Consider the following 24,798-nt stretch of genomic DNA (forward strand, 5'->3'; position numbering starts at 1 on the left):
TAAATTTTTTTTGTGTTTTTACTTTGCCGGCCAGCAGGGGGCGCAGTTTTTATGCTAGAGGCACCAAAATTTCAGGGTACCCTCAGAAGACTCTCCTGATGATACCAGCCAAGTTTGGTAAAGTTTGGTTCAGGGGGTCCAAAGTTATGGACCCCCAAATGAGGTGCCCCCATTCCCCATTGTTTTCAATGGGAGCTATTAGTAGATGGGGCTACCCTTTTGAGGGTCCATAACTTTGGACCCCCTGAATAAAACTTCACTAAACCTAGGTGTTATCATCAGGATAGTTTCCTGCTGATACCAACCAGGTTTGGTGAAGGTTGGTTTAGGAGGTCCAAAATTATGGACTCCCAAGGGGGATACCCCATCCCCCATTGTTTACAATGGAAGCTAATAGTAGATTTTCCATTTCTGATAATATCCCTCTTAAAATCTAAGTTGGGTTACATTTGGACAGATGATAATGAGGAATCCAGTTTTGAAGGATTTTAACTCTTGTGTTTTAGCTTGGTTGCTGGTTGAGCTAAGGTTTTTGTACTTTTAAAGTTATTGTTGATACCATATTGTTCTTGTTGACCCTCTTTTCCACTTACAGTTTACTGTTTTTCTTTGAAATAAATATTCAAAAACATTTAACCCACTGATGCCTCAATTGATGCTGCATTTCCCACCCTCGACTTATACGCGAGTCAATAAGTTTTCCCAGTGTTTTGTGGTAAAATTAGGTGCCTCGACTTATACACGAGTATATATGGTAATAATAAATGGATGCCACGTAGAGTAAAATACCTCTGGGTTTACTTTCTCTCTGGTAAATCTTAACTTGATGGTCACTGCTGAGTACACAATGTTATCTTTGTATGCCTCCTCCCAATCACAAGTAAAAAGTTAGAGCAGTAAAAAAGCAGTCCATAGTTATATACTTATGCTATATCTCATGCAATACACAGATCCCAGGCATGTATTCATTGAAACCCATGTGACTGGTAATATCTTAAATTTAAGTTTGATTTGTATTTTTTTTAAGAGTCTCAGGGAGACATTTGTGATTTCTCTTCTGGGTCTCAGGAGCCACTTCAAATGGAGAGAAGGATGTGCCTAAAATTCTGAGTGTCATCCATTTGCCCCTCCCTTTTATGATTGTTTTAATTAATGCATTTCCCCCCCATCAGTATATCTAATTCTCATTGTGGGCAAATCTGTGGCTACTTAAATCCAGAGACTAGAACCATGAACAGGCAAGACAAGTCTTTCTACAAACCTGGAAAAAAATGTCTAGGGTGCAGGAAAAAAAGAAATCTGAAACAGAAATTCATGGGTGGGGGTAACCCTCCTAAAATAGTAAAAGCAGCATCTGTAACTTTAAGAAATGAATGCCCCATGTAGTGTCCATTGTGGGGGTATGCTTGGCAGCTGCAACAATATGGCCAGTTTTCAAGGCTTAGTTCCTGCCAATAGAAGACATGATGCAGGGCCCTTTTCAGGGCTGTTCTGACCTCCGAGGGGAGAACTTAATAGGGCCAGGCTTGGCAGCAACCAGCGGGCTACTTGATACCATGTGACCTGCATGAATCATTTAACATTGGTTGCTTGCTGCTGTTCAACAGCAGCCACTCCATGAAAGCCAGTATGGTATAGTGGTTAGAGTTTCAGCCTACGAGCTGAGAAATCCAGGTTTGAATTGCCACTCTGTTGAGGCTCACGGGTGTCTTCAGGCCATTTAAACATTTTCACCTAGCATAACTCACAGGGCTGTTATGAGGATAAAATGGAGGAGAGATTAATAATGCTTTGTCTTTGCTTTGTTTTTCCAAAGTGGCAAAAGGTGCAAAGGTATAAATGAAATAATAAATATACTTAAAGATGGGGAGCTGATAAAAGGTAGGTTAATGGGCAGGTGGGTGGGAATGAGAGAAGGAAGCAGGCAAAGGTACGAATATGGAAGTTGCCAAGCACAGGGGAAGAGTAAATAGCATGGGGGGAAATGAGGTGCAAAAACCCTGCAGTTTTTTGCAGGTTTCCTACTGCACAACTAGGCCCACCTGGCAGTTTCCACTGTACAACTGCCCTATAGTTGTCTTGGATAGAGGCTGCCAGGAGGAGGTAAAGCTGAAGATGGTGGCCAGTGAGAGGAAGAATGGGTCACAGGAGTTGTGGTTTGGAGGTAACTGTGCATTTTCATTCTGCTATTTCTTTCCCTCCCCCTCCAAATTCTTAAACCAGTAGGCAGCCAATAACACACTGACTCCTCTTTATAGAGAAAGTGACTTTATCTTCGAACTCTGCATGTGTATGTCTAAACCTGGCAACATAACTGTTCCTCCTGAAGCGCTACTTAAAAGGAGGTCTTGAACTGTCTGACCACAGAAAACTTAATGAGCTGGATTCCCAGCAGGTGGCAAACCATTCACACTTCAAAGTCACTGTTTCACTTGCATGGTATGGATCCCTTGTGCATGGAACACAGAATTTCTTGCAAACGTTAGGGAGTTAAGCAGCAGGTTGCTTTTTTAATGAAGAAAAAAACCTGACTGCTTTTAGAAACAGAAGTCTTGTTTAGACAACTATAGCTTCTGAACATAAGCTGCTGTTCATTGGTATAGCTGCTGCAATCTTAACTGGTGTTTGTCGTTTCAATTATTTGGGTCTGGTAACTACAGAACTGAGAGCTAGCTTGGTATAGTGGTTATGAGTGGTTGAATCTAATTTGGAGAACTGGGTTCAGTTTCCCACTCTTCCATATGAAGCCTGCTGGGTGACCGTGGGCCAGTCACAGTTCTCTCAGAACTCTCGTAGCCCACACAGAGGCAAGTAATGGTATACCACCTCTAAAAGTCTCTTGCCTTTAAAAACCTATGAGATCACCATAAGTCAGCTTATGTGCTTGACAGCACATTCACATACAACTAGCATTCTTAAGGCTTCCTAAAAGAACAGGAAAAGTAGTAACAGGAGTTCAGGAGGAACGGAAAAGGAATATTTGCAGCTTGCTGTTTTTATCTTAACATCTTGGTTAATTTAAATTATATTTCCTAAATGCTCAAGGCTTCATGAAAAAAATCGGACATATGGACACCTGTCAATAATATTAAAATATTAGGATAATAATTTGGCCACAAGTTTTTATGTCCTTTCAGGTTAGGCTAAGTTAAAATGTCTTTGTTTATTTCATTCATACCCTGCCTTGGACCCCAGAGCAGCTTGCATTGTTCTCTTCTCCTCCATTTCATCCTCACAACAACCTTTGAGTTAAGTTAGGCTAAAAGAGCGACTAGACCAAGGTCATCCAACAACCTTCCATGGAAAAATGAGGATTTAGTTCTGGATCTCCCAGATCCTAGTCTAGCATTCTAAGCACCACTTTACATTGGTTATCCCAATACTAGATGTGGTCTCCTAATATTATAGGGGAACATCTATCAAAAGGATGCCCAATATTGACTTCTGAGTCAAGTAACAAATGCCATAGTTGTGGTATAGGTAAAATTATTGGCTTTCCAGATTAAATTTGCTTCAATTCAGTGATGAAGCTGGTGTTGATGCAATGAGATTTAACTTTGTGAAGTAGAGTGATTTACATGGGGTGCTTTATTGTGAATTTTTTGCTTATTATACAAACAGGCCCTACAGCATTTTTGTTCATTAAATGGTGGCTGCTGCAGTGGACCCCCACACTTTCTCAACTCTCAGAGGCAGGGAAACCACTCACTGACCTGTCTTGTTTGATTTTTCCCACCTTTTTCCCTTCAGGGATTGAGATGCATAAGAAATAAAAGTGAATGGTGAAACTGAAGCACTCTCTCTCAACTCTGTAACTGTCCCAGGAGGTGAAGGACGCCATTATTATAACCTTTCTAGGCAAACCCCTTAATAAGGCACACAAAACAAGGCCCTGAGCCTTTCAGGGGAGGGTGGTATACAAATACAATAAATAAATAAATAATAAATAATAAAATATTAGTGAGGAAGATTTTAAACTTAAACAGAATCAAAGTTTATTGAACAGAGAGGAGAATGGAATGGAGATAAATAATGTGGAGAGAAGGAATTGATAAGGCAGAAGAAATATAGTTAATCTTGGCCCCTTCCGCACAGGCAAAATAATGCGTTTTCAAACCATTTTCACAACTGTTTGCAAGTGGATTTTGCTATTCCACACTGCTTCAAAGAGCACAGAAAGCAGTTTGAAAGTGCATTATTCTGCATGTGCGGAATGAGCCATAGAGAAATCTAGTATTTGGTTTAGGCATTGACTTAATAAGTTTGTTCAGTTTCACAGTTAGCTGAAATCTTACATTTCTGTTTCCTAAATGGTACAGTTACTTATGATGTTCTGGCTAATGGATTACACATTCAGGGTCTAACTCAGCCTGGCACTTACCCTCACAAGCCTCACTCTGTAAAAAAAAACCCTACAATAAAACATAAATTGATCTTTCTAGAGGAAAATAAAACTTCTAATACCCCAGACTGCTGGCACTAGGAATCATTCTTCCCTTTCTTGGGAATATATATTCCTCCCTAGTTATATATATGGTCACTTCATCTTGGGTCCCTCAATTCTCCACCAGTTCATTCAGTCTGAGTATTACTTTGGTGGGCCACTGCGAGTAGCAGAGAGCTGGACTAGATGGACTCTGGTCTGATCCAGCTGGCTTGTTCTTATGTTCTTATGTTCTTTGTTTCACACACAGCAGCACACCAGCTGTCACACAGCAGAGCAAGCCAGTTTTCCACACACTGACTGCATCTACTGTCTTCAGAGATTATATGTTTTAAAGTACAGTTAAGGCAGACGACTCTTAACTCCAGGAACTCCAAAATCCAAATGCCACTCAGATTGTTCTACACCGGGAAATATACTCCTCCCTCTGTTCATCATCAAGTTTTTTTAGTCAATCAGAGTGCAGGATGCCACAACCAATCAGGTGGCTTCTCCTGTTCCTAAGATTGTCTGTGCCTCATGTATACAATAATGTTTCTGACAGATATGCACTTTTACATTAACTTTTTCTCTGCAGTCTGTCACAGCTGCATAATAGAATTTAATTGAGGTTTATGCTTGGGTGGTCCCCCACACATTCACCAGCAGTGAGGGCAATGAAATGCAGATGCAGAATATTTTTTAAATGTTGATATAAAAGTGGGTATAAAAAAGGCACTGTACTACTTACAAATGTAGTCTTCCATCAGAGAGATTTATGAAATTTACCCTTTACGATGCACTCTGTTGCATAATGACCTTCTAATTCTGTTGCTGTTAACTTAAATAGAATTTGTCTCTTAGTAGCACACCAACATTTGTTGTGTAGACGGAGGGCTTGGTCTTCAAAATCCCTAATGGTTATAAAACCCTCATGTAAACTGTATTGAGTTTAGAGGACATGGTTCAAATATTATCAATTTGACCACCTCTTATTTGATCAGGGTCAAATATTCCATGGTTATTTATTTTTTATTTAGGACATGTTCAGTGGTGGGATCCAAAAAATTTAGTAACAGGTTCCCATGGTGGTGGGATTCAAACTGTGGTGTAGCGCCAATGGGGCTGGGCGGGGCACAAAGGGGGTGTGGCTGTGGCAAGGACGCAGCCACTGTGCCGGTCCATGGGCGGGAAATGAATGCACACAGGTGCAGGCTACCACGCATCCCGGTGCACCTCCTGCTAGACTGCTTCAAGTTCTGCGCGCTACTGCCGAGAGGAGGGACGTAACTAAGGCAAAAATCATGTGGCTAATCACCAATTAGTAACCCCCTCTCAGCACACGCAAATAATAACCTACTCTTGGGAACTTGTGAGAACCTGCTGGATCCCACCTCTGGGCACGTTGCATTATGATGTCATGCATGTGCCAGAACTGTGGTGAAGAAGGGGGGGGGGCTCCTAATCCTACTGTGTGGGGCCCAATTAGCAGAATAGCAGAATTTCTGCTATCCACTGGCTTTAACTGCTGGCTTCTCCAAGGAGCCAATGATAGTAAAAGTCACTGCAAAGAACTTCCTATGATAAAATTGAATAACATTACAATTAAAGATGAATGCCTTTGTTTCCAAGTAACAGTTAACTCAGTTATTTTGTGATGAATATAAGTAACCTGTTTTACTGGAGTTGTGCTTTAAAAAATTGATTGATCGCTTGTCATGTTGATTAAACATTCCCCCCACCCAATCCATCTGTCATGTACTGAAACCCAGTAAGGTTTGTTCTAAGTCAGTGTTCTAAGTGAGTGCTTTGAGATCTTTACTGAAGTTGTTCAGAGTTGTTAGGAGTGGTTTGACATACTGCCTTCAAAAGTTCAATCAGGTCTTAACCAGATTTTCTAGTGTGACTTGGAACAACCATATAGTTTACATTCATGGATGAAATATTTTCCTGCATAAATGCTGGCACTGGATGGTAGCCAATCCTTCGTGCATGGAAAGCAGAATTTCCCACATTCCTTTTGATTCCTGTAGTCCAGAGTGTCCAACTCTGGCGTTTCAGATGTTCATGGACTACAATTGCCAGCAGGGGGTTATAGGAATTGTAGTTCATGAACATCTGAAGCACCAGAGTTGGACACCCCTGCTGTAGTTTCTTCTGACCCCTGCAAAGATTATTACTGGGATTATCAAAGTTACACTGATAGCCGTTGTGTGGGTCAGACTGTAGTGTGGAAGGACAAGGGGATGAAATTGCGCCTCCTCCTTCTGTCTAACTCCACAAGTGCAGGTCTGATACAGGGTGGGAGCTGTTTCTTTCCTTTGTCCTCCCTCACTCCATCCCCTGACCTGTATGGATATTCTACACAGTGTTTGCAACCAAGGGGCATAATATTTCCTGGAGATGGAAACATTGCAGAAAGAGAAGCTCAAGAAAATGTTTATATGCATGGAGTTGGATACAAGCCACTTTTAAAAAAAAGTTTTCATCCCTTATCCAGTTTGGCATTCTTATTTCTACATCTTCTTTTTAGTGAGGTTTACAATAATTTATAAAAGAAAGCCAGCAATGAAGAATGAGAGCAACGCTTGAAGCAAGAAAAATGGAACTGCAAATCAAAATCAAAGCTAAAAAAGTTAACAAAATTTTTAAAATACAAAACACTAAACTCTCTGACTCAATTGTTGTGAGTTTTTGTGTGTGAATGTAAGTGGCATAGCCTGAATACATACCTAGAGCTAAAATATGATGTAGTGTCAGAATCCCAGTTCTCCCAATGAGTATATAGGGAAACTGGTACACTTGACATGTTTAGCAGTAGGACTGTCTCTCTACTGTCTAGATAAAGCTGGAGATGAGTGCCAGATTGCCATGAGTTATTCCAGTGTCTTTCCAACATGTGTTCATGTTACAAAAAAAGAAGAAGTGCTGAAGCCACCGGAAGTGAGAAGTGAAATGTCAAGAATGCTGGATTGACTTCTCAGCTGTAATGAAGCTGAGGAAAGTTCTTAATATCTTGGCTTGCTTCTCTAAGCCTTTGCCAGAGACTTCTGACAGAAAGGGAAGATTAATGTTAGGAGGCTGAAGCACAGCGTTGATTACTATAGAATGGTTCAGAGCAGGCCACCAGTGGGACTATGCTATGATTTGCAGTACAAGGGAAGCCTTTGTCCAGTTTTATCAAACACCACATTTCTTACGAGCTGCTTGCCAGAAAAGCACAGCAGGCGTGCTAGAAATAGTCTGCTCCCTGTAAGGAAACAGTCTCAATAGAAACGTAGCAACTGGGAGAAACAAGAAAATTCATTGAGGCTTCTGGAAAACAGACTTTGTCTAGTATTATCTTTCTCTACTAGAGAAAGAGGTGGATTTTTTTTTCAAGGAAGCCACCTCAAGTGAATTTGTATGTATGAAGAGAGCTATTCAGCTAGCTATAAAAAGCCAATAACAGAAACCGTAGGATTTTGAAGAATATTTTGAGATTCACAGTATGATCTTGAGCAGAGTTATACATTTTTAAGACTATTCAGTGAATTTAGACGTGTGTAAGTCTCCTTAGGATAGCACTGTCCATATTCTAACTGGAAATCATGATAAGAAAATTTAAATATTTTATTAGAGAAGTGGGGATCAGGCTGTGTCTGCATTCTTCTGTCAATAAGGCAACAGCTTAGATACTCCCAGCAAAATTGACCTATCTGTTTAATGGCTAGTAGGAATAATATTTGATAGCGTGACTTTGAAAAACACCATAAAATATTATTGTTTGTATACTGTTGCACAGAAATGATCCTGTTTTCTTTATGCACTGCCACTTTCAGTCTGTCTCTGTTATAGAGTAGAACAGATGCTTTTGCATTTTCATAGGGAGAGTAGCCATTGTTTTTGTTTTTTTTTTGACCCAGTAGATTTTTGGTATGGCTGAAGATATTTTGCTACATAGCACTGTCTAACCTAATTGTTCACAAACATCTTCTCTACTCAATTTTAAAACAGTTACAATTTGCAGACGTTGTCTTTCCATGACGTCCAATAACACTTTTCTCTCTCCTCACAGATACAAGTTCACCTAAGAGGGGGGTTGTTTTTGTTTATTTTACTAATCATGTAGCTGGGTTCTCTATAAAGCTTATTCACTACATGGTGATGCTTTACTTGGCCTTAATAGATCTCTATAGTGATATTTTAGGATTTTTTTTAATGGACCAACATAACTACCTTCAGTTTCCTGTCAGAATAAAACAAGTCCCATGGTTTACATTAGTTTTCCCAGTCAAATAATTATTTGAGTTTCACATGAGTTCGATCTTCATATTTATTGTCCATCTGTTCAGTAATCCTGTTTCTATGAGGCAGAGGAGGGTCAATTCTTTGTAGATATGGGTTGTCAATTAAGACATAATGATGAACTATAATTAAGCTTTCTTTAGCTACTGTTTGGTGACATGTCTGAATTGAGCTTTAATTTTTGACAGTTAAGCCTCTTCAAACAGGTATTGTGAAGCTTATCATGTAATAGACAAATGTGGTTTCCTTGAGCCATTGCACGCAGGAGTTCTCATTCATGGCTTTAGTTTTCTCATTTCTATTGCTGAATGAATTGTTTGTTCATTAATCCTAGGTCGGAATATAACATGGTACCACTTTGTTAGTCACTTTGTAAGTTCCTGTTTTGTAGATATAAATCATCTGGGAGCAGACAGATTTTCAAGGCATAGATTTTGAGGCTTGAGAAGATTGAGGTTAGACCTATGTGGAGAAATGAATCCCAAATGCATTCCCCTTTTACCATGCCAGGACTGGTGAAAAGAAATGGTGCCAAGAAAAAGATGGCAGAAAATAAATTCCTATGAAGTAACCTTCTAGGACCCTTTTGAGGGGATAGAAAAAAGCCAGGGTACAGCTGTTAAAAGATGTAGGTGTTCAAGAAAACTTATGCTCCCTATTTTCCATTCTCCGGATTTTTAGACTATACACACAATAGATTTCCTCTTGTAATACTATGTTCAAAAGACTTCTTTAGACAGAGCAGTTGCTTCAGTGGCCTCCTCTTAAAGAAATTAAACAGACTGAATAGTACATGAGCGGCAGGAGTTCCTAGGCTGTATCTACTCCCTTTCTCTTTTGTGTGGAATTCCTTAAAGCAAGAATGAGTCATGTTCCTGATTTCTAAGTACTTATTCTTGGCAGAACAAGCCAAAAAAGTAGACTTTCACAGGTGCATGCTTGTCCATATGGGTGCAACTGACGCTCAGCATCTTACTGAACAGGGCTATACTTTTCTATATTATGATAAAGCAGTAGTTTCAAAGTCATTTTTATAAAGGAGATTGGTTTTTAATGCACAATTCCTAAAACCTGTCACCCCTGTTTTCCTTCAAGGACCTGGAATTTTGTCTTCAAGCAAAACTGAAATGGGGGCAGCTGAATGTTCACCGTCAAGTCCTAACCCTTCGAAAAAGGGTGGTTCAATAAACTGGTCGTTTCCTGATAAAATAAAATCCCCAAGAACTGTGAGAAAGCTTTCTATTAAAATGAAAAAGTTACCAGAGCTCAGCAGGAAGCTAAGTGTCAAAGGAAATTCAAGCCTTAATAGCTCAGATAATGCTTCTTTGCTTAAAAATAATTGTCAAGATATAGGCCATGCATCATTGCCCTCTTCTGGGAACATAACAACAGCTGCTAGCAGGAATGTTATAAGCCGGTATCACCTTGATAGCAGTGTGTCCTCTCAACACAACTGCAAAAAGAAAAGCAACGGGAGTTCTAAATCTTCCAGCAAAGGAGGCTACCTCAGTGATGGTGACTCTCCTGAGCTTATAACAAAATCAAGGAAACATGTAGCTGAAAGCAGGGTTGGGAAAGGAAAAGAAGCATTCCCAAACAATAATGGTAGCAAAGTGGAAATAGACATTGATGCTTTTAGACATTATAGCTTTTCTGACCAGCCCAAATGTTCCCAGTATATATCTGGGCTCATGAGCATTCACTTCTATGGGGCTGAGGATTTGAAACCACCACGGATGGACTCAAAAGATGTCTTCTGCGCAATTCAGGTAGATTCAGTTAATAAAGCAAGGACTGCCTTGCTAACATGCAGAACAACCTTTCTGGACATGGACCACACTTTCAACATAGAAATTGAAAATGCACAGCATTTAAAACTAGTGGTGTTTAGCTGGGAACCCATGCCAAGGAAAAATCGGGTTTGCTGCCATGGGACAGTGATTCTTCCTGCTCTTTTTCGAGTGACAAAGACTCATCAGTTGGCAGTAAAGCTGGAACCTAGAGGGCTTATTTATGTCAAGCTGACACTTCTGGAACAGTGGGAGAACTCTCTTAATGGACTAGACGGAGAAAGAGAGCCGGTAATCTTTGGCATCGATGTTCGGAAAGTTGTTGAGAAGGAAAATATAGGCTTGATGGTGCCCCTCTTGATGAAGAAATGCATAATGGAGATTGAAAAGAGAGGCTGTCAGGTAAAGTATTTTTTAAAAATTCAGCCATGTCAATATTTCTGTATTTCAATTTTGACACCGGGAGCAGCAGAGGGTTTTTTTCTATGAAAAATATTGTGGCAGCTTCATTAGATACACCTTATATTTTTTTGCATCCTTAGTTTGGGTAATCTTGCCATTGCCTGCTCTGTAGCAAGATCAGGGCCACACAATATGTTCAGACTGATCTATGGATGTCCTCATTTGCACCAGATAAAGGTGTTAGTGTAAATGCTTTCCCAGGTGTGACTTTTTTAAACAAAAGAACTGTGGTTGAAATAATCCACATATCTTGGTATCTCCTTTAGGGTGCCTGCTGTAGCGCTGGATTTAAATGTGATGCTTGTGCGACAAAAAACTTTAAAGAAACCTTCCACTTCCTTGTTTAAACTTTGGCATCAGCTGCTACATATGCAATATTAGCAAGCTAGAGATTCAGGCTGAGTGGATATTGTGCTGATTGTATGTTGCATATGTAGTAGCCAAGTTTAAACAAGATAACAGTATATGCAAATCACACAGGTAGGTTTTTCTGCATCATTGGTATCATGTTTAAAGCAATTCTCTAATGAAATATGAAAGGAAGTGGATTCATGTCAGTTTCATATTTCACATTTTATATCTAGTTGAGGGTTTTTTCTTGATGAATGGGAAGACTGCTATGCCTTTAAATTGGCAAGGAGAAGAAAGGAAAACTTATATATCCAGGAAAGAGTAAAACTGAAAGGATCACTGAAATAGGAAGAAGGAACATATCATAATTGATGGGAGAAATGGAGGGAACAGAACAATATAAGCCACAGGGAAAGAGGAGAAAATCAAATAGGATACTTACCACAGTGCAAGGTGAATGTGTAAAGTGATTTTGTGCTTTTATGCTTTGCACTGTCACGGGACTGTGATGTACTTTTATGATGTGAGGGAAAGAGGGTGAAAGAAATCTGTACCTTCCAAGAGGTCAACAGATCTATTATTATTTGTGAAGTGTTTGATGGTCTTCAGAATTTGACATATAAAATGAAACGGGAGGAGGGCATACTTTGCAGCAATACAAGCTACAAGGTTACATGTTCAAGCTTAAGTTGTAATAAAAAGTGTTGATAGATAAAATAGGTGTGTATGTTTTATTGCTTCTGTAGGAATTAGTCACCACATGATACGTTCAAAGTGTGTAACTGCTATTATCGCTTATGGCATCATAACTCATAATGAGACTATTGTATTCCACCCCCTCAGGCAGTTTGTACCTCTATTTGATTTATGCCTGTTCCATTCTGAAGACTTAAAATAGGTTACAGTGTTGAAGCTTATTCAAATGGTCATGTGGCTCTTTTCTTTATAAAATATATTCTTTATAAAATATATTCTTTATAAGATATCAGCAAAAGTAAAGAGAGAAAGGCTTTCACTTCTAGAAGATTGTCAGGATATTGCGTACATATCCATAGCAGAATAAGTGATAGTAACATGCCAGAATACTGAAGTGATAGAAAAGACTGTACTGCTTCAGATTACAAGTGAGGGGTAAGATTTTCCAAAGTTCTGTTATGTTAGGCATTCCTTGTCAATGGAAAACTATCACAGCATGCAAAAGTCTAGGACCTAACCTTTTGCTATTGTGCTTTTTTTAAAATAACCAGGGAGTTCCAACGGAGGGGAGCATTCATAATATAACTCCCCCCTCCGCACAAATGGTACAGCTCATTCTACCACCTCAGAGTTCTATCACGTTCTGTTCCATCTGTAAAGGAGACATTTGTGAGAACTCATTCTATAATTAAGATTAGTCACCGATAATACCTGTGTGTATATTCTTGCATTCCTGAGATACACAAGTGGACATTGTAAGACAGTCCCTTGATTGGTCTTAGAACCAAAGTCTGTTTCTTGGGTATGTTGCAAATAGGTAATTTAGGACTGTAAATCTTACTAATAGCAGACCAAGGAACTGTACTGGTTGAATATCCAGATTTGCAACTGTTATATGGTCCCCCAGGCTAATTGATACCAATTCTTTGCTTTGTCTGTTCTCCACTTTTGCTTAGCGCTATAGCTGTAAACCAGCTGTGAAGGAAAGGTGCTATCCAGAAAGCTCATACAGTAAAATAATATGACAGTAATATGACACCTTTTCATTCAGTAATCTTAGAATTTCATACATCTTAAAATAAGCTTGGTTTGAAATGGTTCCTAAATACTTTTTTTTTACTCATAGAGTTTTTGGGGGAGAGCAGGGGTTCCAGTTAAAGGAACATTCTAGAAAAACTACTAATGCCTTAAAAATGAGTTCTTGAAGGTGACATATGGGCTGGGAGTCATTGTCCCATTGTTTAAACTTAGAGCTATACAGAAATAGTGGACTGGATCCAGCCAGCTTTTCACTCAGTCTCACCCAGCTTCCTCTTTACTGTAGCCCCATTCCATTCGGCTATTGTTCATACACAACCCATAAACCCCAGCAAAGCATTTTTTTAATTGTTAAAAGGAATCCTCTTCCTTTTCATCAGCAGATAGTTTGTTAGGTTGAACCCATACTTTTATTTTCCATTTACTTTTCTCTTAGTATCTGCAATATACTTAATGCAACACAGATTTTTCCATAAGCTAAATGATCCAGGCTGTTTGTATCCCACTGCCTTAAGAACCTGAATTTTTGTAGTGATAGCCTGACCCTCCTACTTAAAACGGCATTGATGCTTATAGTTGATTTAACCTCTTGATACTTTTTAAATAGTGAACTTAGGCCATGTGATAAGGTTTATGATTTTGCTTCTAGGTTGTAGGCCTGTACCGTTTATGTGGCTCAGCAGCTGTCAAGAAAGAGCTCCGAGAGGCATTTGAAAAGGATAGCAAAGCAGTTACTCTCTGTGAAACCCAGTACCCAGATATAAATGTGATAACAGGTAATTAACTTGTTTTTAAGAAAGCGGTGAATATATGGCGAAAGTATACAGAATGTCACTGTAAAAATAGTATTTTTCATTTTAGTGAACCAGGATGGAGTGTAAATATTACAATGTGTAGGAAAGTCTTGAAAATACCTTGTAAGAAATGAAGTCTGAACAGTTGCTAATTTTGGCTTGAATTCATTGGTACTTTCCACAAATGGAAGGAATTTCCGTCTTCAGGGCAAGACTTCCTCGCCTCCCCCAACTGCCACAGCCCGAAATGATCCTTGAAATGCTGCTGTTGTGTGACAGATCCCCTGAAGCAAAATACCCCCTCTTCAGTTGGCAGAAATTCTCTAGAGGATCCAATCCCTTGGTTGAAAGCTGCTTGCTACAGTAAATCGGTTTCTTTTGCAAGTGTAGTGCTTCCCTTCCTCACTGATTTTTGAAGTCAATAATACAATTTCCCATGACATCAAGAGGTGTGTTTATTTTATTTTATTTAAAACATTTTTGCCATGTTTCTACCCAGTGTCCATAAGGCGGTGTATAATATTCCAAAAATATATGATTTGTGGTATTCATGCAATTTCATCATGTGCTATTACCTGTCTTTTTTCACTCTTGCGAGTAGGACATATGATCAGTATTTGTGCAAGCTATTTCATACCTTGATATACTGCAATGGAGGTTTTAAACTCTAATGTAATGCAGTCAACAAAGATAAAAGATTTCTGGTTTTAATATTGGGTTCCTTGACTGATGCCAAAACGATGCGCTTTCAGGAAATTCAGGTTTTTACTACTTTCTGTACTCATCTGCTCTTCCATGTAGTTCACATTTTCCTACAGTAGTATAATTAATGCTTCCTTGTAGATTTTGCCTGCCCAATTCTGGTAGCACATAGGAATCTGGTGGGTAGGCCAATTATATAGGTCCTTCCTGGTGTAAATGTTCTTTCATACACACCTTAGTAAGAAGGAGGGGGAAGAATAACATCCTCAATTCTGTGCAGGCTTGGATTTTATTGTTTAGCTGGTTTGTAAGACATATATTTTTCTGTATATAACTACAGTTATTTCCCAAAAGGTTTCTTTTTTTGAGGAAATCAATATAAAGAATATAATTTTGTGCGTAGGATTGTTGAAATGATGCGTTACTGAATTATCATGCTTCAGTGTAAAGCAAAGGACTACAGGTTTGGACTTTATACCTCCATAATCCTCTCCAGTGTAGCTTCAGGGGGCCATGAATTTGTGGAAATACTGGAACAAGTTTTAGAATTGCTGGGACAAAATGTATAATGTCTAGTTTGCTTGTCTTTGGGACTTCATCCCCTATGTAATTAATGTCTTCTGTACAAGATTTTTGTTTTCTTTGGGTTTTTGTTGTGAATGTTACATAAAATAACTAATATTAAAAGGCTTTGGAAGACAGATAAAAGTCAATAGTAATTTGTTATGTAGATTTCTGTTTTAATAATTTATTTTGTAGAAAACATTTTTTGCAAGTTCTTTGTGTTCTCCTGTTTGACTATGGCTAGTTGCAGGAGCTCACAAAAGCCATTAGGCACTATCCTGCCATCCCTTATCAATTCAAGCACTTATGCAAATACATAGAACAGTTTTCCAGTGTATTTTAAAAAAATGTACAGTTTGAAAAGAGGGAGGCTTTTCCCATTTTCCTACTTGATATTTCTCTGTTCCAAAGTACCCCCAAGCAGTTTCTTCTCCTCTTCCATACCATAAGACTCAAAAAATGTTTGTAAGGTCTCTTCTGAATTCTTTTGTGTTTTTCCCAAAGTCAGGTCAGCAGTGTATACATTTCAAGAAAATTCACATTCTTAGTTCAGTGTAAATGATGTTGAAGAATGGCATCCTGAGAATTCTCTGTGGTATATATGAATTGGATTTTTGAGGTATCAGTGATTCATCTGATACATTTTGTTCTGGGTCAGTTTTCAGACAGTTGAATAAAAACATTCATAGCTTTCTTTTTATGGAAAATTCTTGTTTGCCTCTCCTTTTTCATGTCTGATGACAACAAATCTCAAGAGTGGAATTTCCTGTGGGATGGTTATTTTCAAGCAGCACATTTGAATTATGGCTGTTTTGAGAGTTGGATGTCTCTTTTAATTTTGCCTCTCTTAGTTTGAGCTGCTGCAGCTGCTTTTATTTGTGTGCTTAGGGTTTGCTTTATATCAAGTACTATAAGGAAAATTTAAGAAGAGTCTTGCTGGGTTATGTTGTCTAGTCCAGCAATTGGTTTTCAGTGGTGGCCAACAAGATATCCCAGATAATACTCATGCACAAGGCAATGGCTCTGTTTCACTGTTTGTACCAGCAGTATGAATCCAATTCTATAAAAATCTTCTCAATTGTACTTTCTAAGTAGCCATTACTGAGCACAGTGATCCAGAAAAATGGTAAACTCCAAACCAAGTAAATGGGGTCCATAAGCGTTGAGAGTCTCCACTATTATCGACACATTTCAGTTCTGTTGTTGAATACTTATTTTCTTTATCTTTTAACATTTGGCCACCAAAAGCTAATGTTAAGAACATAAGAACAAGCCAGCTGGATCAGACCAGAGTCCATCTAGTCCAGCTCTCTGGGTCTTCCAGTTACTAGTTACTAGTTCCATACCCTTAACCACTACACTATACTGGTGGTAAACTGTTGAGTGGAGAGCATTTTTTTCACAGGACAGTATGGTGATCTCTAAGAAAATAAAGTTACTCAATTACTGAAAATACTGAAGGAGGAAGATCTGGAGGATCCCCTGTGCTCAGTTCAGTTCCAATGCTAGTGAATTGAGTGCTGAGAAAAATCTAGGAATGTCATGCATACAGAAAGCCCATTAGTGGAGTCCCATCTAAATATTCTAAATATATAACTGGTTGCAGTTAAAAAAATGGCATGTACACAGCTATTGAATTGTTGGTCTTTAAATCAGTAACTAGTTTTGCAAGGCTATGGGAATTTTGGCATAGTGTTATGCAAGCATAGAAGCCGGAACTGGCTGCATAGTTCAGCATGTGAAGAATCTCAGCTTTTATTTTTCCGACGTGGTTATTATAGCCACAGTGCCTTAGCAGTTCCATTGAAAGCACCTAGATCAGAGAAGAAAAGAGGCTGTTGCTCCTAAGCACATTCTTTGCATGCAGAATATCATTATTCAGTGAAGCCATCTCCAATTTAAAAGTATCATAAGTAAGCATAACTGGGAAAAAATTGGCCTGAGATCTTGGAAAGCCATGCTCAGTTGGAGTAGATATAGATGTGGCTCAGGATTAGGTAACTGTAAATGTCCATATTTCCAACTACCAGAAGTTAGAAATGTTCCATGTCATCCTGTTTAGCACTTTGTCCCTTCATATTACTAAATTTGCATAATTTATTCTCTGTATATGGCTTGGGTTTTCTTGGCTCAGAACTACTGCTTTCATTTTGTTTATTAAGAAAGCAGGGCAAACAGAGCCAGAGAAGAACTTTTTTTCCACGGATTTCTGCAGCATTTTTGATAAGGCCTGGACTATTTGTTGAAATAAATAAGTTCTCTGTCAGTAATAATTGTTGGAGTTTTTGTACCTTCTAAAGTATCATAGAAGAAGGAGCTCCAGCTTTGAAGTTCTTCATGCTAGAGCTGTGGTGGCGAACCTTTGGCACTCCAGATGTTATGGACTACAATTCCCATCAACCCCTGCCAGCATGGCCAATTGTAGTCCATAACATCTGGAGTGCTAAAGGTTCACCACCACTGTCTAGAGGTTGGCTGGTTGGTTGGTCCTAACAAGAAGATAATAAAGCATTTTGTGTTTCTTTTTTTTTCTCCTACAGACTATAATTCTGTCAATAGTACTCCTGTGTATTTCTGCATCAAAAATCCCTAAGTAGAAGTTCATTTAAAAAATTGCTGCATCTTCAGCATAGCTCTCTTTAAAAGCTGCTTCTTATTTCATTCTAGTGGGTTTTTAAAAATTAAATGTATGTTGTCCTCTGTTTTTTCCCCCAAGAGATTATGAAAGCATTTTCTCCTTGAAAAACTCTCCAGGTCATCAACGAATGAACATTTAATCATTAAACCTTGACTGAGAAATGCTGCTATGACTGGCTGTGCTTTGTGCAATTCAGTGAACTTCTGATTAAGGATAATGTACCCTGCCAGATTTGAAAGCTGACTAGTTTTTAATACTGCTGCATCATGTCTCCTTCCATGTGAACTCTCATCTTGGAGTAAAGCATGCCATAGAGTTAACAGTTCAGTGGGTTAGAAAAATGAGAAATTAATGAAGTGAATTGGAGAAAGTATGTGCTTTCTGCTTGCTGCCTGTGTTAATTCTATGCAGACACAGTGGTTGTATCAAGGAAAATGCAGCTGCTGGGAAAAGCAAGTCCATAAAAATAGCTGCCACGTCTTACTGGGCTCACTTAGTGAAAGGGGTGTGTGGGTCAGAGGGCTCACAAGTAATTTCGTTCAGGAATTAAGCGAGAGAAAGTGTTTTGAGAAGGAAATGCCAGGTGACTCTATTGCATAGCTCAGTGCTGATGCTATTAATAGAAGGCCCAAGCAGTGCCTCTGAATTGCATGTTTTAAAATATAGGTCAGATTCCTTTCCTCTCACTCGTATATTTGGTCAAGTCCTCAAAACCATTTCTAACCAACAAAGGCAAAGAAGTCTTCCTGCTGTCTTTTGTTTGCCAGCATTCTATTCCAAAACCCATAATGTGTAGCGACTACTTCTTGCCAGTTTGGTTCATTGATGTTGTTAATTTATGATCAGTAAATATCCTATGCCTTTATTCTAGACGAGCAGGGCACCCGTGCTTCACTATGCATACTTCATCACAGGCTCTCTATGATTTTCAGGGTGACATTCAGCCTACGTCATCACAGCCTGCCTGTGAACTTCGGGGTGATATTCAGCATACTTCAGCACAGCCTCTTTATGAACATCTGGGTTGTTTTTCATATATTTTGCAGCAGCTTCCTGTAGTTGTCTTTTTCTAATCGAATCTGTAAATCACTTTCTGTATGTAATCCCTCTCCTCCCTTTAGCTGTTTCAACAGAAGGAACAGGTTTGAATGCGGTGAGGAGGTCGGTAGTAGAATCCAGTTGGGCCACCACTGGCTCAATTGTGCTTGTTGTTTGGTGGGCATTATCAGAACTTGTCGATTCAACACATGGAAGTAGAGCGTTAAAGTGCCCTTCATTAAAATCTCCTGTGAAACGAATCATTTGTACTCCCCATACTGCATCCTTTAGCTTGGCAAGCAGGCTTTTAACTGTCACCTTTAGAATGTTCGTGCAGATGGCCAGAATTCAACAGTAACGCAGATGGCCAGAGTTCTACAGTAAATGTGTCATAACTCGAGTAAAACTGAATATTTTGAAAAATCATTTCTTAGTGAGCACCTAAACCACATAATGAACCAGTGTGCCAAATTTCAACACTGTAGGTTCGGTGTTTTTTTAGTTCTTTTGATCAGTCAGTCAGTCAGTCAGTCAGTCAGTCAGTCAGTCAGTCAGTCAGTCAGTCAGTCAGTCAGTCAGTCAGTCAGTGGTATTTCACGTTTGTAGATATAGATACGTGTACAAAATCACACTCCTTGGCCTGCTGATTTTCCAGTACAGTCGCCAGCTTCAGTAGTGGACATGGCTCCTGTGTCAATTAGTAATGGAGTACTTTTTTCCTCTTTAAATTCATCTACGAATTCATAAAGAGCTTTTAAGTGTCACATCATGATCATATAATGGACACTTCGTATTCTGATTGGTTTAAATATTCCTTGACACTGAAATTATGTAGTCATTAGGGCTTTTTGACGAAGATGGAATCCCTCTCAATTCCTTTAAGGATTTTGCTCTTAACAAAGTCTTCAATTAACACAGTTCACGTTACAGTTGGGTCATAGGGCAGGATTTGTGGTAGGCACACTGAGTCTTGCAACAAGTCCTTCTTTGTTAAAGAACACTCAGCAGTGGTATTTCTGTCATGGTTCCGGGATTAACAGAGTCTTTATTTGGCAGATACTTCAACTAGTATCCCGGCTTTCATACTTTCAGCTCTCTTTGTTTTCATCCTCTATTAAATGGTTCTATTTATTAAAGATCAGGCCATGTTTATCTAGCTTGTTAATGTCTCATAAACAGTATGGAGGGCTTTTACAATTAAAATGTGATAAGTGAGCTGGTACTTCAATGATTTTATGAAATCAGATGATTGGATTTCTATGCCTGAATATTTGTGTGTGTGTGTAAATATTGGTAATATTGATCCTCCTTGATCTGAGATTGCAAATGCCTTAACAGACCAGGTGATCGGGAGCAACAGCCGTAGAAGGCCATTGCGTTCACATCCTACATGTGAGCTCCCAAAGGCACCTGGTGGGCCACTGCGAGTAGCAGAGAGCTGGACTAGATGGACTTTGGTCTGATCCAGCTGGCTTGTTCTTATGTTCTTATGTTCTTATTTGAGAATATATTTGGAAGTGGGAGAGGTACATTATTCCTGCAGCTAGTAGGACAGAGTTGTTTGCAACCAGGCTACTTTCAAGCTTCATTCAATTCACTTGGTGTATGTAATTTTGTTTCATTGGATACTTGATGTGAGTTTCTTCAAGCAAGTATGTTATTGCTGAGCCCAAAATACATGGGATTGCAAGTTCTGTGGAACAAAATAGCTAGCACTTGTGACTACATTAGTCTTTCATAGACATGTCATCCTGCTTAGTAATACATATATCTATGTGGGGTTTTTTGGTGTTACAGGCCATAACAGCTGGATAATATTGAAATAAGCATGTATTATCTATATATATAAAAAGCTAACCGTGTATGTGTTGATGACAGGGTACCTCAGTAACTGCTGGGCCAATTCCTCTGAAAATTCCCAGCCACTATAGTCAGTCAGGCGAGAGTGTTTTCAGATGTTCACATACCTGAAATTTCATTACCCTGGCCCAGGTGGCAGCAGCCTTTTCCTGGTGCTCCCTGGTGAAAAGGACGAGGGGGAGGGGGCCTGTGTGTAACTTGTCACTCTTACAGGCTCAATGTTAAATTGCCCCTTACCAGAATGTTCACTCCAGATGGCCAAAAGATGAGCAGTGGGGGAAAGCAGCACATAGGCAGTAACTTGAGTGGAAGTGAAACACATACACACACATACACACTGAGGGAGAGAGGGAGAGGGAGGGAGGAGGGAGGGAGGAGGAGAGAGGGAGAGAGGAGGAGTAGTAGTTTGGACAGTTTTATATCCCCCCTTTCTCCCCTGTAGGGAGACTCAAAGGGGCCTGCAATCTCCTTTCCCCCCCCCCCCACAACAAACACCCTGTGAGGTGGGGTGCGGGACTGAGAGCTCCGAGAAGCTGTGACTAGCCCAGGTCACCCAGCTGGCGTGTGTGGGAGTGTTACAGGCTAATCTGAATTCCCCAGATAAGCCTCCCACAGCTCAGGAGGCAGAACGAGGAGAATCAAGACCCGGTTCCTTCAAGATTAGATACAGAGCTCTTAACCTCCACTGCCACTGAGAGGAGGGGTGGCATCAGAGATGGGGATCAAGCAGTTTCTCACAGGTTCGAGTAGGTTACTAATTATTTGTGTGTGCCGAGAGAGGGGTTACTAATTGGTCGATTTTGTCAAAGTGATTTTTTGCCTTAGTTATGCCCCTTCTCTCTCAGAAGTAGCGCGCAGAACTTGAAGCAGTCTAGCAGGAGGTGCAGCATGTGTGGCAGCCTAGCCTGCGTCTGCATTAGTTCCTGCCCAAGGACACGGCACTGCTTGACTCTGCGTCGCTTACCCTACAGCCCAGCCCAGTAATGCCCGCCCCAGAATGGCCGGCCACGCCCACGTCGTGCCCGTAGCCCAGCCCCATTGAGGCCTTCACGCCACAGTTTGAATCCCGCCACCATGGGAACCTGTTACTAAGAATTTTTTGGATCCCACCACTGGGTGGCATGCAAGGAGAAGAGAGGGAGGGAGAGAGGAGGAAAGGGACGGTTGGAGGGAGGCATGCAAGGGAAGAGAAGCTGAGAGAGGGGAGACAGTGAGCTGTGGCATGCAAGGAGGGAGGGAGGCAGGGGGGCCACTACATCTTGATATGACCCACCCACCCTATAGCGGGAGGGAAAGAAAAAGGAGGGAGGGAGGGAGGGTGGCATGCAAAGGGAAGAGAGGGGAGGGAGGGAAGAGAGTGAGGGGTGGCATGTACCACCACAGGGTGGGGAGGCAGGGGCCCAGCATCTTGATATGACCCACCCACCTAGCAGAGGGAAAAGGAAGGGAGGGAGGGGAGGGTGGCATGCAAGGGAAGAGAAGAGAGGTGAGGGGAGACAGTGAGGGGTTGCATGCAAGGGAGGGAGAGGCAGGGGAGAAGCCAGCATCTTGATATGACCCACCACCCACACCCTAGGCAGGAGGAGGAAAGAGGAAGGGGGGGGGGAGGGAGGGGTGGCACATGCAAAGGAAGAGAAGGGAGGGAGGGAAAGAGAGTGAGAGCTTACACACACAGGGGGGGGCGGGAGGGAGGGAGAGACCCAGGCACCCTAGTAAGCTCAGTACAGCAACCATGACATACTTTGAATGGCTCGCGTCACTACCCGATCAGAGGGTTTCCTCAGAAGCGACACCCATTGCCACCAACCAAATTTACTCCCAGGTAAAGGATCATGACCAGCCAGCCTAGATGTGTGGGAGGGGTGCCTTTCCATTCCCCCCCCCCCAAGGAATGCGGGCACACACATCACTGACATCGCACAGTATCAGGCTGCATGTTTGCATGAGCATGTACTTCTGGCCTCTGCAATTGATTTGCTGCTACTGTTCCTTTCCCATTTCACCACAATAAGCCACAGCAACGCGTGGCCGGGCCACGCTAGTAATTATTATGCATTTGCTGTTTTTCTTTCCGTGTTATAAAAGACAGAAAACCTAGAATGGTAGAATAATGTTGACTTCTGAAGCACCAATTTAAGTCATTCTTAATCTTAAAGCTTAAAACATCTATCTCTGAAGATGTTGGCACAGTGCCAAAGAAAACGGGGTAGGTGAGGCAGAGATGAGGTCTGTACTTGGCCAGACACATAAGGAGCAAGCTGAGCTTTAGCTGCACTGCCAGCACCTCAGGGGCTTGCTTTAAATCCAGCTGGCATCTGTGCAGGTCTGGGGAGCCAATGGCAAGTATGCCCATTGCCTTTGCCTATGCAAATGGCCCTGGCAGTGCTTCCAGCATCTTAGGGACTTGCTGCTATTGCTTGGGTGGAGAATTGACGCTGTGTGCTGAGCCAAATGGCCTGACACATCTGCCAAGGGTTGCCTACTTTATCCTACTTCATGTGAGGGGGAAGTAATGGCACTTTGAATCAGTTCCTCCCATTCTTCTCCTCCTGTAAAAACTTGTTTAATATATAGGTTACCAACTCCTTCTTCACTGTCATTTGTACTGAGATGGATTATTTTGGCTGAATACATCTTGAGGCACACATTTTAATTCATAGATTCAAACTGCAATCAGGGCCACCTTAACTCATGGGCATGCTCAGCAGTTGACTGGGGATTTCATGAGCACAGGTGCCCCATGCTAATCTATGTATGTTGTGATTTGCTGTCAATAAATAAATACTATACTATACTATAAATATTTGTTATTGGGGAATGCATATTTAGCACGTGTTTCCTAAAGATAATGAACAATATTACACCCCCAAAATTAAATACTAGGGATACTCCCGTATTACTTTATGCAGATGACACTACAATCCTATCATATACTAGAGTTGGTCTTATAAGATATCTGCAAATTTTCCATGACTACTGTCAAAAAAACAGTTTAGTTATCAATTATGCCAAATCAAAAATTCTAGTCTTCTCAAAATCTTGGAAACCCAAAATTGGGTTATTGGTAACAACTCGCTCACACAAGTTAAGGAATTAAATTATCTTGGCATTGTTTTCCAGCATAAACTTCAATGGTCCAAACAAAAAGCAAAAGTAATTAGAACTGCTAGCTGCTCAGCTTCCTTAATTACACAATTCTTTTACACCAAAGGCAACCAAATTGTTCCAGCTGCTGTAAGAATATTTGAAGCAAAAATAATTTCATCCCTTCTGTGTGGTTCGCAACTTTAGCTACAGGAGTTTGACTCAAATATTAAGAAAATACAGTCCTCCTTTTACAGGAAAATCCTGGGTGTTCCAAAATGTGTCCCAAATAGGGTGATCTATGCAGAACTGGGTATACACTCTATTGAAACGAAAGCTTGGATTATGCTATTATTGTAAATAATATTGCGATTATTATTGTAAATAATATTGCTATTATTATTGTAAATATTATTGCGATTATTGTAAATTTCGTTGTGCGTGCACAATGACAATAAAATGCTTATGCTTATGCTTTTTAAATTTTGGCTAAAAATATTCTTTAGGGTAAAGGAAAATTCGTTATTCTCCTATTTTTAAATCTGACCGACTGAGCATATCCTGGTTATTCCATATTGAATCCAAAATAAGAACTCTAGCATTCTCTCTGGAATTTTTCGAACCTCTTAACGAGGAATATATATTTAGATTGCTCAGCCAGAGACTGATTGATATGGAATTTCAGTCCCTTCACCCAGTACAACCTGCAGCATGTTCCCCAGATTTTCTAAACCTACCCATCCTACATGGGAAGATAGCAAAATACTTCTATAGTCTTGACAGTCCATCTCGTCGCAGAGCATTTATGCTTGCCAGAGTAAACACCTTTCCTTCTAAAATTACAATTGGGAGATTTCAAGGTGTTTTATTCGCTGACAGACGATGCCCATGCTCTGTAAATGCCATGGATACCATACATCATATCCTCCTAGAATGTCAGCTACACTCTGCATTACATAGTCACTACATAACCCCGATTATTAAAGCTGAAACAAATTTGCCTTCGGCTTATGTAGTGAAGTATTTATTTAGTGATGCATCTTCTGAGATAACCTTTAGGGTCGCTTCATA

At 40.2% G+C, this 24,798-nt stretch overlaps 1 protein-coding gene across 1 annotated transcript in view; it reads left to right on the plus strand.

Moving 5' to 3' along the window:
- SYDE2 (synapse defective Rho GTPase homolog 2) overlaps positions 1–24,798 on the plus strand; it is a 55,011-nt gene that overhangs the window by 12,304 nt on the left and 17,909 nt on the right. Inside the window, exons 3-4 of the mRNA XM_048497341.1 lie at positions 9,806–10,902; positions 13,697–13,823. Coding sequence (XP_048353298.1) covers positions 9,806–10,902; positions 13,697–13,823 — 1,224 coding nt within the window. The remainder of the gene's footprint in view (positions 1–9,805; positions 10,903–13,696; positions 13,824–24,798) is intronic.

This window comes from Sphaerodactylus townsendi, linkage group LG05, assembly GCF_021028975.2.
Source record: "Sphaerodactylus townsendi isolate TG3544 linkage group LG05, MPM_Stown_v2.3, whole genome shotgun sequence".
NCBI lineage: Eukaryota > Metazoa > Chordata > Lepidosauria > Squamata > Sphaerodactylidae > Sphaerodactylus > Sphaerodactylus townsendi.